Source organism: Aphanomyces invadans, assembly GCF_000520115.1.
Source record: "Aphanomyces invadans strain NJM9701 unplaced genomic scaffold supercont1.73, whole genome shotgun sequence".
NCBI classification, from domain to species: domain Eukaryota; phylum Oomycota; class Saprolegniomycetes; order Saprolegniales; family Verrucalvaceae; genus Aphanomyces; species Aphanomyces invadans.
Window position 1 is genome coordinate 36,826 of NW_008580218.1, and position 3,364 is coordinate 40,189.

Genomic DNA, 3,364 nt, shown 5'->3' on the forward strand with positions numbered 1-3,364 from the left:
CTTGAAGACTCGCGTGTCTTCCTCATGGACTGGCCGAGCAAGAGCCCCGATTTGAACGTTATTGAGAACCTTTGGGGTATTCTAGCCCGTCATGTTTACAAGGGTGGGTGACAATTTGATAATGTGTCTTGGTGGAAAATGATAGGTACTGACTACTTGAAGACGCTAGTGGATAGCATGCCAACGCGTTTGGCTCAAGCTATTTTGAAAAATGGCGGTAGTATCGACTATTAGCGTAGTCCGCATATAAATATTTCGAGAAATATAATTCGCGATTCTAGTATAGTCCCTTTAAAGATAGGTTTAGATATCTTGGCACTTACACCACACTGCAAACTCTCTTTTACGACGTAGGACATGGTCAGATCAAAGCAATTGTCAGGACTTCTCCACAAAACCAATGTTTTCATGTCCGCATATAATTATTTCGCTCACAAGCCAACGACAAAACTAACGCACGTCTGACGTGTACGCCTTGTTCGTTTCGCGATCAACTGTCTTTCGACAGTCGCCTTCAATTGAGACGAACGGGTTGCCGTCTTCAATATCTTCACCGACTGCTTTGGCTCTTCTTTCACCAAGCGTGCAACGTCCAGTTGCTCCAACTTCTCGTAGAAGTCGGCTAACTGTCTTCCCACACGCGATTCAGTGACGCGAATCTTCGTGTCCATCTTCAACGCCGCTATCGCCTTTGTCACGGCGTCGAGGTCCAATACCTGCACCTCTCGTGCAGACAGGAAATAGTCACGCCATTCGTTCTCCGCGAAATCTTCAAACGACCACCCAAAATCATATGCGCAGACACACGGCACAATCTTCTGATCGATGCACGCCGCCAGCGGCATCAGAAACAAGGTACCACCATGTCGCGGTTCAGCACTTCCACGCGTCGCGAGTACGCTAGGTACTCATCCATGAACTCGCGACGCTTACGCTTCGTGCTTCCCTTTTAAGTGGACGCCAACGGCACTTGCTGTACGCCCATACGATTCTCCTGCCGAGGCGCTTCGGCTGCTCGGACCGTCGTAAATGCCGAACGCTGATTCGCCGGCTCTGCAAATAGACCCCATCGTTCGCTGTCACGGCGAACTTTTTGATTCAGCTCTTCTACCTTGAAGTGCTGCTGACGCATCGCATCTGATGCTTCTCGGAGCATATCACTATGCGTTTCAGAGACTCTGGCTTGCTCAGCCATCTCTCGTTTCAGCTCCTCTTGCTGACCCACCAACACTTCTTGATGTCGCACGAAAAATGCGCGCGACGTCTCTTGATCCCGGCGATTCATATCCTTCGCCGCAGCCATCACCAACTGTCTAGAGGACTCATCCTCCAGCCGTTTTGCCATGTCTTCTTGCTGTGTATAAAACTGCGAACTGCGCCAGCTGCTCGTAAGTCATATGATTGTACTTGGCTTTACCTCAGCGCGCTCCACGCGCTGCATCCGAAGTTCGTCCATCTCCGACTGGTTCGGCGGAGGTAAAGGCACGGCCACTACGGTCTCCATCGACCATGTACGTGTCACACGAGCCAGCGAGCTCGTAAACTGTAGACCTTCATGTTCCATTCTTGAACGACAAGTAGCAGCCTGCTACTTAAGAATTCTTTGTGCGTCTCCACCAGACGGACTTTGCGAAGTCCGATTCACAAAACATATCACGAAGTAATTCCCCCAGCGGCAAGCCGCCACTGGGGCTCAAGCAATTGAGTGTAAATTGGAAAGTGATTGATTAAGCCGAGGTTAAGCTAGACTTCGAGAATGTTCGCTTTCTAGAAATTCTGCATTAGGCAGCGCTAGGGCAATGCGGCTTCCATTAGCTTTCACTTGCGCAAGGCTCATGTAACATGCAGAATGGGCAGATTATGTATGATGTGGCCTTAATGCGATATTTGATTTGTGGATCAAATATTTCACGCCGATGTGGCTCAACATTCCCCTGTCTTCTCCCATGCGGACGTCCTCGGCCACACTTGTCGTTGTCGGCATGTCGGCTGGCTGAGGCGTCTCAGCAGCCGATGCAGGTGCTGCAGTCGGTACCACGCTTGGCGCATGTATCGCATTGCCTTCTTACCCCGTTCCGCGCCGGTCGATCGGCTGTGGCTGGGTTCTTCGAGGAGACCCATATGGCCCGCGAAGACGTTCGCGGCCTTGGCGCACTCTAGACTCGTACCGCACTGCGTATCGCCGCGCTCCTGCGAACGTGACTTGCAGCTTGGCGAGACCTCATCAATATCACTCATCGTGAGCTCGATACGATGCTCAAAAGAATTCTTTATCCGCACCCCGCACTTTTGACGTCTCGTCGAAGCTACAGGAACCATTCGCTTGGTCCGATTTACAATGCAAACTGAATTACAGTCAGTTAGCCAGTGGCTTCGAGGTGAGCCACCCCGCTAACCGCGCTTACTGGGCATCTACTACTAGCCCTACTAGTAACGACTTAAGCTAATCGGAGTCTCCAAACCGTAGTATTTTTCACCAATCATATCTTGTTCGGAATTGCGAAGTTTGACATCTTGGTTTGGGACTCGACCAACCGACCTTTCGCGAGGTTGAGTTGGATCTGGGCACCCAGAACTCCATTACTACACGAGTCAACTCTAGAACCACAACCTTGTCTCGGCCATTCCAATGCAGAAGCTACCGTCCTCGATGGATGGTGGTACATTCCAAAGACTACAGCTATCAGGATGCTCCTCGGAATCGTACGTCGTGCAGGTCCAAGGGGTGCAGAGGGCTTGGTGGCACTGCCAGGCGTTGACCTACGCTTGGACCCCATTCAACCGACGACGCAGCGCTGGTGCAACAGAGGCCACCCGCTGGATGCCACATGCTTCGTCGAGGTTGACCTTGTAGGCACCGCCCTCCCCCGACGCTTTGACCAGTAGTCTCGAATTGTTGGATCACATTTACCGTCCACTCCACGTCGAAATGCTGAGAGTGTTCGAGTCGACGTGTGAACAAGTAACACGCGGTTCACAAGCATCGTGCTCTTCACGCGGAGAGGGGGCAGGCATCGAGAGCACCTCATGGTGCCTGCACTGGGTTTGGTGATCACTATGTAATACTCCAGCGGCCGTGTCGCGGGTGCGGCTAGGTGCTGTCTCATACCGACCACGCACACTCGACGTCGCGACATTATCAGTTAGATCCGTATGATCACTACATTCTCCCCCTGATGTCGCCTTGGTCTCTCCCGACTTCTCGCGTAAGTCTTGGACAAGCTTCTTCAAATGCGCAACGTGCTTGATTGTTCGCTCCAACTCCCATGTTGCTTCGTGCTCTGGCATACCATGCCGCTTGACAAGGTATTCCTTCTTGCGATTGAATTGCCGTTGTTTTAGCATCGCTTCTACGATAAAGAGC

General features: G+C 51.6%; 1 protein-coding gene across 1 annotated transcript; it reads right to left on the reverse strand.

Moving 5' to 3' along the window:
- Positions 1 to 450: 450 nt before the first annotated feature.
- H310_14521 (hypothetical protein) lies at positions 451 to 3,029 on the reverse strand (the record flags this gene model as incomplete). Its single annotated transcript, XM_008882400.1, has 7 exons — positions 451 to 498; positions 555 to 818; positions 860 to 900; positions 988 to 1,216; positions 1,955 to 2,022; positions 2,070 to 2,156; positions 2,912 to 3,029. The coding sequence occupies 7 exons, from the start codon at positions 3,027 to 3,029 to the stop codon at positions 451 to 453; spliced, it is 855 nt and encodes a 284-aa protein (XP_008880622.1).
- Between the last annotated feature and the right edge of the window lie 335 nt (positions 3,030 to 3,364).